Below are 16219 nucleotides of genomic sequence, written 5' to 3' on the forward strand. Positions count from 1 at the left end.
CAAAATTCAATTCAACCTTTATTACCTTGTTCTTTTTCTGCATTAAATTAATTTCCTCTCCTTTGCAACATTTGAAATAAATGAAAACATCCTGAACAGGAGTGATAATAAAGACTGACTTAATTTAAATCAATACATAACAAAAACAAACAGTAAAACATAACAGTAATGTCTTTAACGTGTGTAAAACACTGTTCCAGCTCAGCTTGGTATGGTAGGATTTGGCATTTGAGCAGAAATGCCTTCAGTTGGTTGCTTTTGTCTTAAAATCAAAATATTCTCTTATTGCGCTTGACAGTAAATAATACAAACAAAATGCTGCTTTAAAAAAAACAAACTAAAAGACATATGCTATAGTGCCATTGTTTTTGAACTTTTAAGCTGTCACAATGTCCAGTCTTCTCTCACATACACACATACTTTCCTTACACAACCTGTCAGTTATTTTCACTTCCCTGACTGCGGCCGATACGTATTCAAAAGGCAAGCACACATAGAAATTATTTTATCATGAATCTCTTGTGGACAGGAAAAAGAAAAACAAAAAGACATTCAACATGGTAGCAATAATACACACTCTCGATATCTTCATCTTGACATTGTCCTCCGTCCAGTCACACTGACAACGGTCCGTTCATGCACACTTAGGCAGGCGGGAGGGCACCTGGTACAGCGAGTAAATAGTCATCATCGACATCCTGACAATAGATAACCAACATGATTCGAGTAAGAAAAAAAAAAATACAATAGCGAGGTCAGTGTTTTGAAGGGCGAAAAAGGAGGACATCTCTGGACTTTCACAAAGTTTCACACAATTATTTTTTTCCTCTTCTCTCTTTTAAAATAACAAAAGCTAAACAACCGACATACATCGAGGTGAATACAATTTTGCTTTGTCAAATATAAGCAGTGTGTAACTGATGGAAAATGTATACGCTGTTGCTGCTGAAAAGTTTGCTGGGCGGCCAAGGAGCCAAGGCCACTGCAGTTGTAACATTATGTCGTCCAGTAAGGGCTGGAGTGGCTGGGTTGTAGCTCAGTCTTGGAGAAAATGGACAGGGCTGGTGGAGGGTGTGTCACCAACGCCCCAGAGGTGTTAAGTGCAAGTTTGGCTTATGTTGATTCTGTTCAGATTTTTGTTTTAGACCCTGGGTCCCATGTTGATGGCAGATTTTCACCGAAGGCAGAAGTGTCAGTACCGACTCGGCCTCTGGATCCAGATCTTGATCGTCCCGTTTGTTTCAGTAGTGTGGCGTCGTTTCTGTTCTCTGTCACCACGAGAACTCGGATCGCGACAGCCAGATCTATGGGGGCTCAGTCCGCAAGTCTGATTTTTGAGACTCAACTTTTAAATACTAATACAAAAAAAGAAGGTAATAATTGTGGCACACTTAGAACAGCAATAGCTATACTTAACATGTAGGACTGGCTGGGCCCGTCTACAGTGCATGCCTGAGTGATTGGGTCTCTGAATGCATAAAATGGGACTTGGAATGAAACCAAAAAGCAGTCCTCCTCATGAGTCCTAAAGAGTTGAATAAGTTTCACCTTCTCCTCCAGTTCAAGTTTTACAGTCATCTTCATTTAAAGTTGAGTGGGTTAAAATGTAATAATGAAAGAAATGGAGATAAAGGTACTGCATGTGTCCTGTAATATGGTCTGCTTGTTGAGTGACCACTGTAGCTTTGTTCTAGATAGTCTCTGAGTACATAAATACAGAGCCTACTGTGTTTTAAACGAGTGTAAAATGAACATGGATATAAGACCCCTCAAATGGAGTCAGCTCCTCCACCCAGCAGGTCCCCTGGCAGCAGTGAGGCGGGGCTGCCCATCTGATGACGATCCTCCATTGCAGGAGAGCCCCAGAGGTTGTTGTTGTGGTAACCTGCTCCACCCATGCCACCCATGCCCCCCCACAGAGCCTGCCTTCCTGCCTCCACTCCTCCAGCACCTGACGTTGCCCCGTTGCTGCTCCAGTGGGCGAAGATGCCCAGCCCGGGCCCATGGGGGGCGGTCTGGTCTGATGAGCTACCTGTGCTGTCCAGACTCCCGTCCCATCCCGAGTTGTTGGGCCCAGCTCCTACTGTGGAAGCGGCTTCTACCCCCACTGCCCCCGCACTGCCCCCTGTTCCTCTATCTCCCACACTACCATTAGACCCCAGTGCAGGGGCAGCTGCAGGCCCAGAGACAGTAGAACCAGGCTGAGTGCCCCCACTTCCTGCTCCTCCAGCCTGGGAATGTGCGATATAACGAGCCACATCCTCCTCGCTCACAAACTCTGCCAAGATGGTCGTATTTCCTAAAACACACCTGAAAGCAGAAACAATGTGTTAATCATATAATCGCCAGTAAGTCGATATGTGCAACAACCATAGCTTCTATTAGCAACAAAACAACCAATTATGATGTAAAGAAGCATGAAATAAGCCATAAACATGATCTTACATGTGAAGTGCACTCTGGGCTTTGGCTGCTTCTTGTTTAGAGCTGTAACGTATGAGGGCTGTTCCCTGGGTCAGGCCAAGGTGAAAGGTCAACAGAGGGCCATGCTGCATGCAGATGGTCCTCAGGGTTGAGCCATCAATCTGTGGGTATAAAGATGGATGTGACTTTGGACTTGTGTCCTTATTATATAGGTTCTTTATCCTCAATATCTGCAATCGGTATTGCTCGGCATACCTGAGGGGTGAGATTGCTCAGCACCAACCAACAACTTTCCCGAGGGCCTCCATCGCTCCATGTTGTGCCTGTCAAAAACAAAATATTATATAGGTTGCGCAGAGACTAGCCCACTTAAACATAAAAGGGCTCTTAAGTGTGAAATAATAAAACATTTTACAGATTTAAACAAATGTTTTGAAGCTGAATAAGTGATAGAAAACAATGCTGTGACTAAAAACTCGCTGAGAGCATTACCAGATGTGCCCGAACCACTGCTCCAGCCCCTGCCTACAAATCGTGGGGCACCACCGGACCATGGCGTAGGAGAAGGCTGCTTCTGACTGGCCAGCCCTGGAGGAGGACGGGACAGCTGGCTCTGGCTAGCCCCTCGATTAGCTTTCCACGATTTGTGTCCGATGGGTTCTGGAGGCCAGCTAGTCTTGAAGTCAGTGTACTTTGCTAAAAAGAAAGACAAACTTAGTCTATCACTCAATCTAATCTTTAATAACTTTAACTGCAACATAGCCTTATTATTTTTTTTACTGGTGAGAACATGCCGGGAATATAGTTACTAGAGTTGTGTGCATTGGAGAGAGGGCTGTCTGAGGCACTGAAAGGCCAGGCACCAGGTGAAGGCAGCAAGGTGTTGAGAGGAGGAGTGGAATCTGCAATACAGACAGTGCCAACTTAACTCTAATAAATCAGTTCAAATGAAGGAAAGTGAAATTTCAATTAACAAAGATATGCTCACCAGTATTGTCTAATAACTGGTGCTCGTTGTCATTGAGGCCAGGAGACACTGCATTTCCCATCATCGCTGGCGTTATGTAAGGATCTGTATCAGGGTCAACACGGTCAATACCCTTCCAAGGCACACCAGGCTGGAACTCTGTCAAAAGAGACACATTTACAGTGCTTTAGGAGAAGGCAATAAAAAGATTTCGGACTTCAAGCCGCTACGTTTTCTCCACACGTTCAACCCCACCCATTCAATGGTGTGGCTAATTTATAGCCATTGGAGATTATTCCGACGGAAGAACTGATCAGAGTACAGTAGTTCAGACTTATTCTCTGTACTTTAAGCTTCAAAATGTGGTGTGCTTCATTACAATCCGACTCATATTCACAGAGAAATTAGTCTAATAAAAATTAGTTCAAAAGACAACCAGCGCATCACTACCATGTACCACCTTTATGTGTACGACGTAGGCACCTGCGTCTCAGACAGGCCTATGAAAGTACAATTTATTCTTTCTTTGTAAATTTCATTGGTGCGGTTTGTATTCAGGAGCGCTTTAGAGCCTGAAAATTACGGTAATATATATCAAAAAATACTCTTCAAACCTGGAGGCCAGCTGGGTGCAGTAGTAGCCTTGGCCCCCATTTTGTTCCCAGGTGTGCGATGCCAGTTATCACCGAGCCCGTCTCCAACCATCATGTCATACGGTGAGTAGGGCGAGCCCCCTGGCATTTTCATGGGAGTGACAGGACCTGAGAGATGAGATGATACATGTTACATCAGACAATACCAGATGGAGCCATAAATCATATTCAAAAGACTATAACATATAGCAGACAAATGTGTTTCTCACCATTTTTGTGGAATGCGTTCTCAGCATGAGAAGAATCTGGTGATGACTGGCCTTCCATCATCCATTTGAAGCGTGATTGCTGAGCCCCAAAGTCCTTCATAGGGCCTGGCCCCCCTATAACAGAGCTGCCCAGGTCAAAACCTGAGAGGTTCATCCCAGAACCAAAACCTAAAACATTTGTAAAAAGCAAATTTCTTTATTTTTGTCATCAATAATGTAATCATAAACATTAGTAAGAGCAAATGTGTACTGACCAGAGTAGGGCCCATGTGTTTTCTGTTGCAGGTCAGCTACAGATCCAGACAGTCCTGAGTGGGACAGGGGATCCATTGGGATTTTATGGCCCACTCCACCTGCAGTGAGGTGTGAGGGAGACAGTTTGGAGCTTCCTCCTAGTCCCCCTACCTGCTGCTGCTGTCTTTGCTGCTGGAGCACGGCCATTATCCTGGCGAGCTAAAAGCATGGATCAGTGTTCAAAATTAGAAAATGTGCCAACACATACACAACTGCAGATTAAGACAAGCGAGTTTAGACCTGCTGTGGATCAGCCTGCTGTCGCACATTGGGTGTGAATTTTCTCTGGTTCTGCAGAAGCTGCTGTTGCTGCTGCTGTTGTTGTTGCTGTTGCTGTGGTTGCTGGAGGAGGAGCTGACAGGCCTGAACAAACAAGAACAAAAACAGAAACATGAGGAAAATGTTACCCTGCTGCCTTTATGCAGCCTATTGGCCGCATGTGTAAGAGTTCTAAAGTATGTACAGCTTCTCACCAGCTGAAACTGGATGTGAGGAGGGTAAATGCTGCCAAGCATGGCGATATGCTGTGGGGACAGTTGTGGAGGGAACACACCTCCCCCAACTCCTGCCACTCCTCCCACAGCACCAACACCCCCCACGCTCCCGCTGGGAGGGGGCATCTGCTTCAGCACAGGGCCTGGCACCTGTGAGACAACAGCATGAGCACTTGTTGCCACAGAAACGCTCTGGTGCATTGTAGACTATACAAACAACATGGCTTGTGTTAACTCTGGTTTATTAATGTTTCACCTACTTTCACTTTAACAAAAAAGACAACAGGAAATACCTGAGGTGACACGAACTGATGAGGCACTTGTGCTCGAATCCCTGGGGACTGGTTCATGGGTGGGACACTTGGTTGGTGCCTTGATTGGGGCATCCCGCCAACATTGCCAAAGATACCATGACTACCCTGATAAAAGTAAAATAACCATAACTATCAAAGCTTGCTGCATTTGAAATGTAGAAAAGAAACATTGAAAATAAAATTCCACAAAAAGACAAACTACAGTATTTTTTGGAAAGAAAATAAATAGACAGGACAGAAACAGCAGGAGCACTTATCTTACTTGTCTAAGAGGTAATGTGTGGTTGAAGAGGGAATGGGGCTTGTAGAAAATGGGTGATGTATTCAGAGAACCCTCATCCCCTAGGAACCCATCTTGATTGGTCAAAGGCATGGTCTGTCAAATTGACAGCCAATGGAAGACCAATTTACAGTAAATGTGGGGAGGGAAGAGGGATTAGACAACAGGGAGAATAAAAGAGGACACACAGAAAGAGTGACAAACACTGAAGAGCTTCCTGTATAAAATTAAATAATAAACGGATGTTGCACCTTATCATAGAATGATCCAGCATCTCCAGGTGCATCTTTGGCACCAGACGATCTGTAGCCCATTCCTACTCCTCCTCGTCCTACTTTTCTCATGTCTCCATTGTAATCATTCATACTCATGCCTCTTTTCTCTGCATCCATTTTTTTGTCTTGCAGGGAATTGGTGGCCAAATCCATAGATGAACCACCAGGATCATCATTCTACAAACAAGTTTATGATTAACAATTAGAGAAACGTATCAAACATTAATTAACTGATTTCTGAGCATGTTAAAGGTGGTATGGACGATTTTTTTCAGCAAATTTTTTATATTTCCTCGTGGCGTGGATAAATCATTTGTCCTGCCACGTATCAATCATAAAACGCACCTACCGCTCACCTGCAGCCGCGTCAGGCTCGTCCCCACGTTTCCGCGGGCCTAAGCGCATGGATCTATCATAATATAGTTCCCTCAGTGTACGGGGCAAAATGAAGACGGAGAAAGACAGTTTGAGCTGACGCAGAAGTGGACAGAAATCTACGGGAGACGAGCGATGCGATGCGCTCCGTTGCGCTAATAAACAAACGCACGTGTGTGTTGTATCAGTCCGCACAGGGGAGTGCGCATGCGCACTTCCGCCTGCGTTCTCAAATCGCCGAAAAATTGTCCATACCGCCTTTAATAGTTTGATTTTTTTGTTTGTTTTTTTATACCATAAGTCCCATATTTGAAAACTGTCTATTGAGGGGGCCCATCCACGAGTCTCCAGACTTCAATGGACCCTGCAGGTCACATTTAGAAAAATATTAGATTATAGAGTCATTCAATTGTATATTTGTAAGTTACCTTGTTATTGGGCTTCTTCCCGCTGTGGCTCTGTCCCCAGCCTCCATTACTTCCTTGACCCCAAGAGGATCCACTCCCCTGGGAGCCGGCACTGTTCCACATGCCGCCTCCTTCCTCTTCCTCCTCCCAACTTGAGTGACGTGACGCTGCCACAGATCCCTCTTTGTCTCCCCAGCCATCTTGCATAGACTTTGACCCTATTAGTTTAAAGGTGTGAAAATATAAAAAAAACGTAACAACAACCATAGAAAACCGCTGTAATTTGTAAAATGCATGTTTGTGTTTACCAGATTTCATAGGATTAGGAGAGGAACTGCCCCACCCGACAGGGTGGGACTTCCCACCTACATCTTCTGGATCCCCCCAACCAGTGGGAGCATCAGTAGGCTTTCCCCAAGCTGCCGTGCCCTTGTCGACTGATGGGCTAGGAGGAGAAGTACCTCCCCAACCTGAAGGACCTGAACAAAGAACAAAGCAGACAAAGCATTTACGTTTTGTGTGAGAACCCTTTAAAATGTTATATTTACATTTATCTATATCTATTTATAACTATACTGACCTAGAGCAGGTGCTTTTCCTGGACCATGGGCAGTGCTGAAGTTTCCCCCAAGTGCTGGGGGCTGTCTATTTGGCGGCGGCTGGCCTGTTGGTCCTTGTGGTTGATGGGGAGTCTGACCCTGACTTTGAGACTGTGAGCCATTAGGATTAGGATTGTTCTTGTCCCACAGGTTGACCGGCTTAAAATTGTAATTAGTTGGGTCTCCCCAAGCTGATGTCCCATCGTCAAAGTCACTCTTTCTGCTGATGGACTGCGGTGATGGTTCTTCCCAACCACTGGGTTCAGGACCACTTCCTACTGAACCAGAAGGAATGGGACCTGAGGTCCAGCCTGAGCTTTGGTTCTGGGCTGGAGGCATGGGTTTGCGCCCCATGGCCCCTTGCATAACACCTTGGTCCAATGCTTGCTGTGGGTGCTGATTGCGGGGCTGTGATTGTTGCTGTTGCAGTTGTGCCTGTGGGCCTGTCACTGGGCCCGACTGGCTGTTTGGCATTTGATGCATTTTGTTTCCTCCACTCCAACCTTGATGAGATTTTGAACCAATAACCCCCATTCCACCCCCAGCACTACCCCCACCCCCTGTACCACCCGCCCCCCAGTTTCTTCTGGGGCCATTTTCATCCCAACTTCCCCAGCCACCCCCACCCGAATCCCCACCTGAGTTTCCTGGCCCATTTTTCCTCTCGTCCTCCCATCCACCTCCATTTGATTTGCGCTCTTGCTCACCCCAGTCTCTACCTGTCCTCACCTTTTGCCCGGATCCCCACCCACTGCCACGTGCATCCCCTCCCAGTTCTTTCCACCCACCGGTCCCTTTTTCCTCCTGACCTTCTCCCCAGCCACCCCCCTGTGGCTCACCTTGTTGACCAGGATTACCCCATCCACCTCCATTTCCTGGTCTGGCATCTCTCCACTCTTCATTTCCCCACCCTTTGGCTTCTTGGCTCTCCCCTGTCCCTGTTCTGCCCCAGCCTGTAGCCGTTCCCTGTTGTGTTGGTCCTGACAGGGCCCCGGAACCTATAACAGGCCCTGTAGATGACACTGGCCCAGATTGTGGCATGTTGACATTTCTTGTGTTGGGGCCTGATGTGGGTGGGCCTCTCCCAGAGATAGAGGCTCCACTACTGCTACTGTTGCTGCTGCTCTCCCAGCCCTCTCCAGTGGAACCAGCAGATGAAGCCATAGATTCACTGATGGTCGACCTGGGTGCAGGAAACTGAGAAGACCCACCACCAGAAGAGGTGGGCTTTGATCCAAGCTTATTTTGTCCAAGATTTTCAACATCCCAGGTTGTGTTTTGTCTGATTTGCGTTTGTCCCCAGCCTGTGTTTGACAGAACCCTAGGATCCAAATCCGAACGGTTGAGAAGGGTTTGTAAGGCAGCGTCAGCATTTGGTGGCGGGCGGCGAGAACGACCATTGCCGCTGTTAGGCCCACTCCCGGCTCTGGAGTTTCCACCACTGGATGAAGAACCCCCCTGTGCATCCTGTCCCCCCACCCACTCCCCTGATTCACCTTCTCCCTTCTGATTGTCCCAAGCTCTGCTCATATTTGTAGACAGAGATGAGGAAGCAGAGGTGGGTGGGATACCAGTGGTACAGACTCCACTGTTGCTACTGGCAGATTCACCTTTCACCTCTCCCCCTCCACCTCCCCAGTCATTATTGGGCGCTCCTCTGTCTGACCCCCACCCTCCCTGAGATACCCCAGAGGTCTGATTCGTGTTTCCCCCAACATTCCCCCAGGCATTAACCCCACTAGTCGAACCCGGGTAACCCCAACCTGAGGTTCCATTATCCCCTTCAGCAGCTGCGAACACCCCTGTGCCACCACCAGTGTCCCAGCCATCAGTTCTGGAGGCACCCATTTTAGAGTTAGATGCAGGAAAAGAAGGTTGGCCTCTCCAAGAAGAAACAAGGCTGTGGTCTCCTCCTATGCCACTGCGGTCCACGACACCTCCAGGTCCTTCCCCTCCTGTTGTATTTGGTCCCACTGATTCACTATCCCACTTTCCGTCTCTAGATTGCATTTGGTGAAGTTGATGCTGATGGGCGCTTGATTGATTCACAGATAAAGGTGACTGACCCCCCAGCATCCCAAGGCCCAAAGAAGTGTTGTTGGCAGACAAGGGGCCGCCAGGGCCCTGGTGTTGGAAGGAAGACGGACCTCCTTCTCCTGAAGCAGCAGACTCGTCCTGCTGCACCAGGGCAGGCCAGGCTGAAGGGTTGGCATTTGGATTTAAATTGGCACCTGGAATTCCACTATTGCCCTCCATGGGGCCACTGGCGTCGTGGCTCCCTGGCACAGTGGAAGCTTTGGAAAGAGAGGAGGGACCAGACATAGCAACTGCGCTCCCTCCTCCAAGATGACCCTGGGAGGCAGCCGTGCCCCATGCCACACCACTGGGCGACTGCATACATTCATTGGGCAAAGAGAGAGAGGAAGTGGGTGAGGGCTGATTGCCAGAGGCACTAGTGCTGTTCACAGACATCCCGTTGTTGTTGTTGTTGCTGCCGCCGCTACCGCCTCCTTCACTGCCAGCGATGCTAGGCCACTCCTCCAGATCGTTCCCATCAACAATGACCTTCTCCCTGCCCTGAGAGGAGGCCTGGCTGCCTGAGCTCACCCCCCACATGGAATTTGCATAATTAGAAGTAGTAGTAGTAGAAGCAGCAACTGATGATGAGGTGAGAGCTAATGTGGAGGCAGCTGCACCAGATTCTAGAAAATGTAAAAATTACACACATTACAAACATGTACAAAAAAATGAATTACAAAAAAGTTGACCATTATCTATCATTGCAAGACAACTACCTGAAACAGCCAAGTTTGCATTAGGGCTATCCCCTCCACCACCTCCCAGCAGCATAGAGGACAGTGGCGGCTGACCCCTCTTCAGTAGCACTTTATGGTCCTGCTGGCAGCGGAATCGCGGTGGCACTTCTCTCGGCATGTAGCGTGGTTGTTGCTGAGGCGTTTGGGCACCACCTCCGCTACTTGAGGTGCCGTTTCCTGTGGCACTGGGGCCACCTGTGGTGGAGGAAGAACTGGAGATGGAGGTGGGCTGTCCGTTGGCCACCAGTAGGCGTTTGGCATTATTGCCACCCTGTGAGGGGGCAGCACTACCAGAGCCCGAGGTGCCCGGTGAAGGTGAAGCAGAGGGGGTGGGTCCAGGGCTAGGCGAGGCAGAGCTGCTCTGGGTGGCAGGAGACTGAACAGACGTGGGCTTGGTCAGGTCTGGCACTAAATAAAAACAGATATGGTTACAGTACAATCCAGTGTTGGCAACTAAATAGTACTAAAACTGAAGTTCTTAACATTATAATGCAAAAAACAATTATCAGCCTAAATTCTCACCTTTGTTTTTTTGTTCTATAACCTGTAGGGGAAAAGAATTTGAGAGTTGTAAGTGTTATGACCCTCTGAATATGTTAGCTACATTAACTGCTAATGACCTAGATCAAAATTAAAGAAGTAATCAGCCTGTTTAAAAAGGTACCTTCTGAGACGCTTCCCTTTTCCTTTTTTCGTCTTTTTTCCTTTTCTTGTCTTCCATGAACTACTGCTCCAATCCCGATTTTCCTTTCTTTTGAGGGTTATGTGGAAAAAACAAAAAAATAACAAAACACATATTACTTCTGGAATAGGTAGCAACAATGCAGTACCTATGCAGAGTGTCTTTATCCCTGTATCTGAAGTGTGTTGAAGAGCAGTTTTTTGATGGGATGAGTCGGCCATCAGGTGAAAGGGCAAAGAATAGTGGTTTATGACAACCATATCCATATGCACTTACCACACAGGTTTCTATGTGCAGTTCAATCTATGGTTTTATTAGGAATGCAGCATTGGTAACAGGTCAGTGGCAGTTCCTGGAGCATTAGTATCTGAACGAGCTTGTAGCGCACAAAACCACAGCTGCTTTTGCAATGAAATCCCGTTTAAGGTTCAAGAGTGAGAGTTTGGTTTCGTTTTCGCTCTGATAATGGTGCATTTTCTCCACTGAGGTGTCAGAATTAAAGACAAATTTGTTCATCCACATTTAGACAATAAAAAGGTTAATTTGAGCAGATCGTATATTTAGTGAACTCTTGCATAATCCACACACAGAATAAATGCAGTGTTTCGACAGGATCAAAAGCACTAAATGCTACACAGTACCGATCCCTTCAAATGATACGGATCTCTACAAACCAGTTCGGTACGCCGTATAAAACACAAGATAATGTAGATGTGCAAAGCATGTATGGTGCAATGTTATGTGGTAACACAGATTTCAGATGATCATGGAAAGGTTAGCAAAATTAACTAATGCTATCAAGTGTTAGCAAGGGTGGCTAAGTTTCTGACAGCAGGGAAAAGCTAACGCTAAGTGTTTAACTCGCTCTGCAAACACGACAGATGACAAACATGCACGCAATACCAACATGTAGCTGTTATATGACTGTAAAAAGACTGGCTCTGCAAACATGCAAGTACTCACCTAAGAATCACATAAGAAGAGGAGCTAGCGTGTTAGCTAGCTTGGCTAAAGTGCTTCAGTGCGATTTATGTAGCTTTTGGAGGCATTCGTCGAGGCTATAAGAGCTGCGATGCCTGCGCGGAAAGTCAAGTAGCAGCCGATGAAAAGATACGCGCGTCCAGACCCGGGTACAGGTTCGTAAATAAGTACTAACGTTGTAATAGTGTAAACCGTAATGTGCAGAAAATGTGAAATTTCAATTCGCTGTGGAGTCAGTCTTTAGACGCGCGGCCATTTTGCTGCTCATGATGCTGCTGTGTCTCCAATGGCCCGGCCGTGCAGCTGCGTGTGAGCCCCTGGAGCCCGCCGACTGGCCCCTGCCGCCGGGAGGGAGGCATAAAACACTCTCTGACCTTCACTCGCTCTGCCAACTTATGCAGAGCAACTGTAGAGGAAGAAAAGCACACTAACACGCCATATAAATAAAGATAGTCGGCTCCGGGAGGGACAGAGGTGAGGGCGGGCGCAGCTCTGCTTGTAATGTGTAAACTTCTGCTGCTGCTGCTGCTGCTGCTGCTATGGACAGGTCTAAACTCTTGTGTTTTTGCTATTTCACATTTTTACTTTTGTGATGTAAGGTGAAGTTAGCAGGTGACAAATTAGTTGTTTTTAAGGTGCACCTTGTCATATTGTTCTGGTGCATCATCTATTGGTCTCCATAGATACGTTTTTTCAGTACTTTGAATATTACATATTATGTCATTATCTTTCTTGCCTTTTGTCTAGTGGTTTAACTTGGTTTGGAAGTTTTTTTTAGCCATACTGTAGAACATTCCAGGTAAATCGATAACATCTCCATGGAAAAAAGCAGATGATTGGCCTTTTAAAGCACATATATATATGACAAGTTCTCATGTTGAGAAGTTTGGTGGGATACTCTCTGTGGTAAATGTATATTACAGTTTTACGTCAGTCAAGTTGCACATAGTGAAAATAAATATTGAACAAGTTTAAAATTACAAGAAGTAGAGCTGAGTTCTAAAACGGATTCCCTCTTCCTATGTCATCAATAAGCAACATTCCTCTAAAGTCTAAAATTCAGGGACAATTTACACACAACTGATACATTTTTTCTGACAGTCATTTAACAAAACAAAAGTGTTATCAGGTATTATTATTTGTCAAATCATAACTATTGCTTGATTTATATGCCTTTTTGTCCTTTGTTTACAATATGGTTGCAATGTTACAGTAATTAAATTACCTCTACATAGTATGTCATATTTTCTCCAAGGAAGTAACATTATAAACAAATGGTCAAACTGAGATTATTATCTTCATCACTTTGAATGACCCATCAGAATAAGAATCAGATTTTTTTTTTTAAATTGCCATTGTTATTGAACACAGTTTGCAAACATAGGAATTTGTCTTGGCGTTAAGGTGCAACATAAAACATCATTAACAATATTAGCCATCACAGCAGACTCGCATGGTGTATCTCAGCTGTAACAGTTCATTAAAATCCATCATCATCATCTTTCCAAACAGAGTTGCAGCATGGCTCCTAAAAAGAGAGAGACAAGAAAAAGGAAAACTGAAGAAGTCCCAGAGCTCAAAGAAGATGAAGACACGCTGAAAAAGGAACCCAAGAGTGAAGAAGTCCGAAGGAGGGATATCAGTGGATGTTCAAAATATATTGGAGCTCATGTTGGCATTCAAGGTACAGTGTAACATGAATTCTCAAGTCAAACCTTGTTCTGTTTTCCTTATTGTGGTTTCAGGTGGAATATGGAAGGCTGTTGACTCCTGTGTAGCCATGGGGGGCCACAGTTTTGCTCTGTTTTTGGGTTCGCAGAGGTCTTGGACTAGACCTGCCCTCGACACTTCGGCGGCAGACAAGTTCCGGGAGCAATGTTCTCTTCATAAATTTGATCCTGTTCACATCCTGCCTCATGGATCCTACCTGATGAACTGTGGCTCACCTAAACCGGGTTTGTTTTGATTACCTGTTTGTGGCTGTGGTGTAACTTTCTCAGCTGACACTTTTCATTGTTTTGTTGACTCAGATGTGCTTGAGAAGAGTCAAGCGCTGTTGGTGGACGAGCTGAGCCGCTGCAGCTGCCTGGGCCTGACCCTGTATAACTTCCATCCAGGCTCTTCCCTGGGTACCATCACCACAGTGGAGTGTATGAATAAAATAGCAACAGCCATTAACCACGCTCACCAGCAAACTCCTGTTGTAATCACAGGTAGGTCCAGCAGAAAAAGAAAAAAGAAAAAAAGAATGCTGATTTTGACGAATATAATTATGATTATTAGCTAGTCAAACTAGTCAAATCCGAGTCCAAGTCTTCTGGCCTGAACCTTAAGTCCTGAGTCACATCTTTCAGAAACTAGTCGAGTCACTAAGTTCAAGTCAAGTTGGGAATTCTTTCTGCTAACAATATTTTGGTTCATGTCAGCTTGAACTAAATTAAATGACTAAGAACTCTTGCTTTTTACTATTATAGATAACATCAATCAATCAACCTTTATTTATAGAGCCCTTTACAACACTTAAAGTGACCAAAGTGCTTCACAATAAAATCAAGGCAATACACGTCATAAAACTAAATAAAAACAAACTGCACAAAATTAAGTGCCATTACATTACATAGTGTTAAAAGCCAGTCTGAATAAATACGTTTTTAGCCTAGATTTAAAAAGGTTTAAATCTGTGATGGTGCGCATGTCGGGGGGGAGTTTGTTCCAGAGTCTGGGACCAGCAAGGCTCGATCACCCCAGTGCTTGAGTCTGGCTCTGGGGACGTCCAGTAAAAGCTAATTGTGTTGTGAGCAGACAGGAGCTCAGCCAGATAAGGAGATGCCAGGCCATTTAAAGCTTTAAAAACAAAAAGTAAAATTTTAAAATTCATTCTAAAAGAAACGGGAAGCCAGTGAAGAGTAAAAAGAACCGGGGTGATGTGCTGACGTCTGGGTGTGTTGGTTGGAAAACGCGCCGCAGCGTTTTGTACAAGTTGAAGGCGGCTGAGGAGACACCAACATAAAGTGCATTGCAATAGTCTATTCTTGAGCTGATAAAAGCATGAATAGTCCTTTCAAGGTACTGTTTATTTAAAATATTTCATTTGATTTACTTGCATTACTTTACTATATTGTCAGTGCTGGAGAATATGAGTGGCCAAGGAAGCACTGTGGGTGGTAAGTTCTCTGAGCTGAAGGCCATCATTGACAAAGTGAGAGACCAGAGTCGGATAGGAGTGTGTCTGGACACCTGCCACGCGTTTGCAGCAGGTGAGAAATGATTCCTCTTTTCCTGTCTTGCTTTCTTGATTAACCATTCCCTTTCTTGCTAGGATATGACTTATCTGCTGAGGGAGGGGTGAAAGCCATGTTAGACGAGTTCGATCAACAAGTAGGACTCAAATACCTCAAAGCCGTGCACCTCAACGACTCCAAAGGTTAAAAACACATACAATTGTTTGATAATCTATGTTTTTGTACTAGTCTGGTTGTATTTGTTGTGCAGGTAAACTTGGCTGTAACCTTGACCGCCATGAGGACATAGGTAAAGGTCACATTGGCATCTCTGCTTTCCGAGACATTGTGAACGAACCCAGACTGGACCACATTCCTTTAATTCTGGAGACTCCTGGACGGTAGGCTCACTGCCATTTACTTACATGCTTATTACAACACATAGAGTAACCAGCGTAGTTACATGGCTCTGCTATGTAAATTAATCTGGAAATACTGTTTTCTCCACAGGCCTGGATTTGAATATGCTGAACAGATCGAGCTGTTATATTCTCTATGTGACAGCAAAAATTAGTAGTCAAATAGGCACTACTTTTCCAAATGTATTCATACTGCCTGTTAAATGCTGAATATTTGATGAGAGATGTGTTTTGTTAGCTATTTGACAGCAGTTGTATTTGTTGTAGGTTGCCACTAGGGGTCAGCAAAGTTATACAAATGCGTCACTTTAGTAACAGGTATTTGAAGCACTCAAATAACTTCCTTCCTGCCACTGGTTGTGTTCCATTTACAACTCTGAAATCTCTCAATATTTGTGGCCAGTTTGGTTAGCATTTCGGTTCTATGTAATAAATGTAAACTGCCAACATTTGCTGCAGGTGATTGATTTGATTAAGAACAATTAGACATATCAAAGACAGCTGGATTGTTAAAATTCAAAATATCAAAAAGGAATAAACAATTACTGAATTTCATCAATAATACACATTCATTGTAAAGATTTTCTTTCTAGACTCATTCAGTCAATGGATTGGACTTTATTTGGTTGATTAAAAACAATTGAAATAACTCTTTGACTAGTCGACTAATTGAATAAATAATTGCTGACAAGTGGCCTACGGTACTAAAATAATCGTTAGTTGCTGCCCTATACTAGGTTTTCTTATCATATCTCATTTCAAACACACATGGAAGAGCTCTTGACAAAGCCACAACTTGAACAATGTTA

At 45.0% G+C, this 16219-nt stretch overlaps 2 protein-coding genes across 5 annotated transcripts; one reads left to right on the forward strand and one right to left on the reverse strand.

Annotated features, from left to right (window-relative positions):
• Positions 1-10864, reverse strand: tnrc6ba (trinucleotide repeat containing adaptor 6Ba). Of its 2 annotated transcripts, XM_072456916.1 has the most exons (21): positions 10772-10864; positions 10630-10651; positions 10087-10515; positions 7273-9993; positions 7001-7171; positions 6714-6910; positions 6581-6649; positions 5887-6087; positions 5618-5731; positions 5335-5460; positions 5021-5191; positions 4788-4910; positions 4508-4706; positions 4254-4421; positions 4006-4152; positions 3413-3550; positions 3234-3326; positions 2917-3120; positions 2680-2747; positions 2446-2585; positions 1-2310 (listed from the first exon to the last, which is right to left on the reverse strand). In XM_072456916.1, the coding sequence occupies exons 1-21, from the start codon at positions 10826-10828 to the stop codon at positions 1770-1772; spliced, it is 6099 nt and encodes a 2032-aa protein (XP_072313017.1). In that variant the 5' UTR covers positions 10829-10864; the 3' UTR covers positions 1-1769. The 2 variants fall into 2 exon arrangements, with proteins under 2 accessions (XP_072313017.1, XP_072313018.1); XM_072456917.1 differs by lacking the exon at positions 5618-5731.
• Positions 10865-11212: 348 nt separating this feature from the next.
• LOC140369552 (probable endonuclease 4) lies at positions 11213-15600 on the forward strand. Of its 3 annotated transcripts, none has more exons than XM_072456922.1 (8): positions 11213-11234; positions 13283-13454; positions 13516-13725; positions 13801-13983; positions 14896-15027; positions 15090-15194; positions 15263-15392; positions 15502-15600. In XM_072456922.1, exons 2-8 carry the CDS (start codon positions 13292-13294, stop codon positions 15563-15565), a joined length of 987 nt encoding a protein of 328 aa, XP_072313023.1. In that variant the 5' UTR covers positions 11213-11234; positions 13283-13291; the 3' UTR covers positions 15566-15600. The 3 variants fall into 3 exon arrangements, with proteins under 3 accessions (XP_072313023.1, XP_072313025.1, XP_072313024.1); XM_072456924.1 differs by lacking the exon at positions 11213-11234 and adding an exon at positions 11778-11925; XM_072456923.1 differs by lacking the exon at positions 11213-11234 and adding an exon at positions 12025-12244.
• The last annotated feature ends 619 nt before the right edge of the window (positions 15601-16219 follow it).

The sequence above is a fragment of the Eucyclogobius newberryi genome, unplaced genomic scaffold (genome assembly GCF_026437365.1).
Source record: "Eucyclogobius newberryi isolate DKJ021-1_F unplaced genomic scaffold, fEucNew1.0.hap1 SCAF_20, whole genome shotgun sequence".
Taxonomy (NCBI): domain Eukaryota; kingdom Metazoa; phylum Chordata; class Actinopteri; order Gobiiformes; family Gobiidae; genus Eucyclogobius; species Eucyclogobius newberryi.